This window comes from Mesitornis unicolor, unplaced genomic scaffold (assembly GCF_000695765.1).
Source record: "Mesitornis unicolor isolate BGI_N332 unplaced genomic scaffold, ASM69576v1 scaffold38451, whole genome shotgun sequence".
In the NCBI taxonomy this organism is placed as follows: Eukaryota; Metazoa; Chordata; class Aves; order Mesitornithiformes; family Mesitornithidae; genus Mesitornis; species Mesitornis unicolor.
Window position 1 is genome coordinate 4,314 of NW_010163786.1, and position 1,082 is coordinate 5,395.

Genomic DNA, 1,082 nt, shown 5'->3' on the forward strand with positions numbered 1-1,082 from the left:
CACAGGGTGCAGGGAAGGGCTGGGCAGCTGGTGGTGGGCACAGAAAGGAGGCAGCAGATGGGAGCAGGGAAAAGGGACACCCCAGGCTGGGAACCCATCACCACACCAGCGTGCCCAGCCCCATTGCACCCAGGAACACACCCCAGCCTCTCACGAACCCCCACAAGAGGCTTAGCCATGAGCAGAAAAGGACTAGGAAGACTCATCAGGTTTCACCCCCAGGAGAGTGAAGCCACTGAAGAGCCATCTACTCTCCCAGCCACACGTCCATCACCTGTGAAGATGGTGAGCTCCCCTCGGCGGTGCCCTTTGAGGAGCTTGTTGAGCTCGGGGAAGCGCTCCCACTTGATGCCAGCCACTTGCTCAGTGTTGACAAGCTCCCCAAACACCTCCTCACGCAGCTGCCGAAAGGAGACGATGGATTTGTGGCTGGCGGGCAGGGCAGCACGCAAGATCTTGGTGAGGTTCAGGCCCTGGTTCAGAGCCTCCAAGGGCCGGGGCTGGAGGTCGCCAGGACGTACCAGAGAGCAGCGCTTGAGGCTCAGCTTGCGGGCAAAGAGTTTGGCCGCTTCCCAGGAGCGCAGGTCCTCGCCCAACCACAGCGTGATGCGCTTGAACTGCTCCAGGTAAGGCAGAAGGGCGGGAGGCAGGCAGGTGGCTCCCCGTGGTAGGGCCAGGCTGGCCACACCCGTAGCTTGGTGCAGGGCCAGGGCGTCCAGCTCCCACCCAGTTAAGACCAGTTCTGTGTCTCGGCGGCTGATTAGGGGCAGCCCAAAGAGATTGCGATAGGAATCAAAGCGAGGTAAAGTCTCTTCCACATACGCTATCGCATCCCCCTTCTTCTCCACCCTCACAAGCTTCAGGCCCTTCAGAGTTGCATCGCGGGGGCTGAACCAGGGGAAGACAAGGGACTTCGCAGTCCTCAGGTAACGCACCCCGAACCGTTTCAAGGTGGTGTCTGTCACCAGGGAGATGCCGAACATGGCCTTGGTCTCATTGGTCTCCTCCTCATCGAGCAGCTCCCACAGCGGCAGTGCCCGGTCCCAGATGCAGCGGGCATCCTCGCGAGCCCGGCGCGTGTC

General features: G+C 61.5%; 1 protein-coding gene across 1 annotated transcript in view; it reads right to left on the reverse strand.

The window, feature by feature from the left end:
• The window catches only part of LOC104548152 (chromosome unknown open reading frame, human C10orf2), a gene marked incomplete at its 5' end in the record, with an annotated part of 3,677 nt that extends 2,607 nt beyond the window's left edge, over positions 1-1,070 (reverse strand). Inside the window, one exon of the mRNA XM_010194089.1 lies at positions 275-1,070. Coding sequence (XP_010192391.1) covers positions 275-1,070 — 796 coding nt within the window. The remainder of the gene's footprint in view (positions 1-274) is intronic.
• Positions 1,071-1,082: the final 12 nt, after the last annotated feature.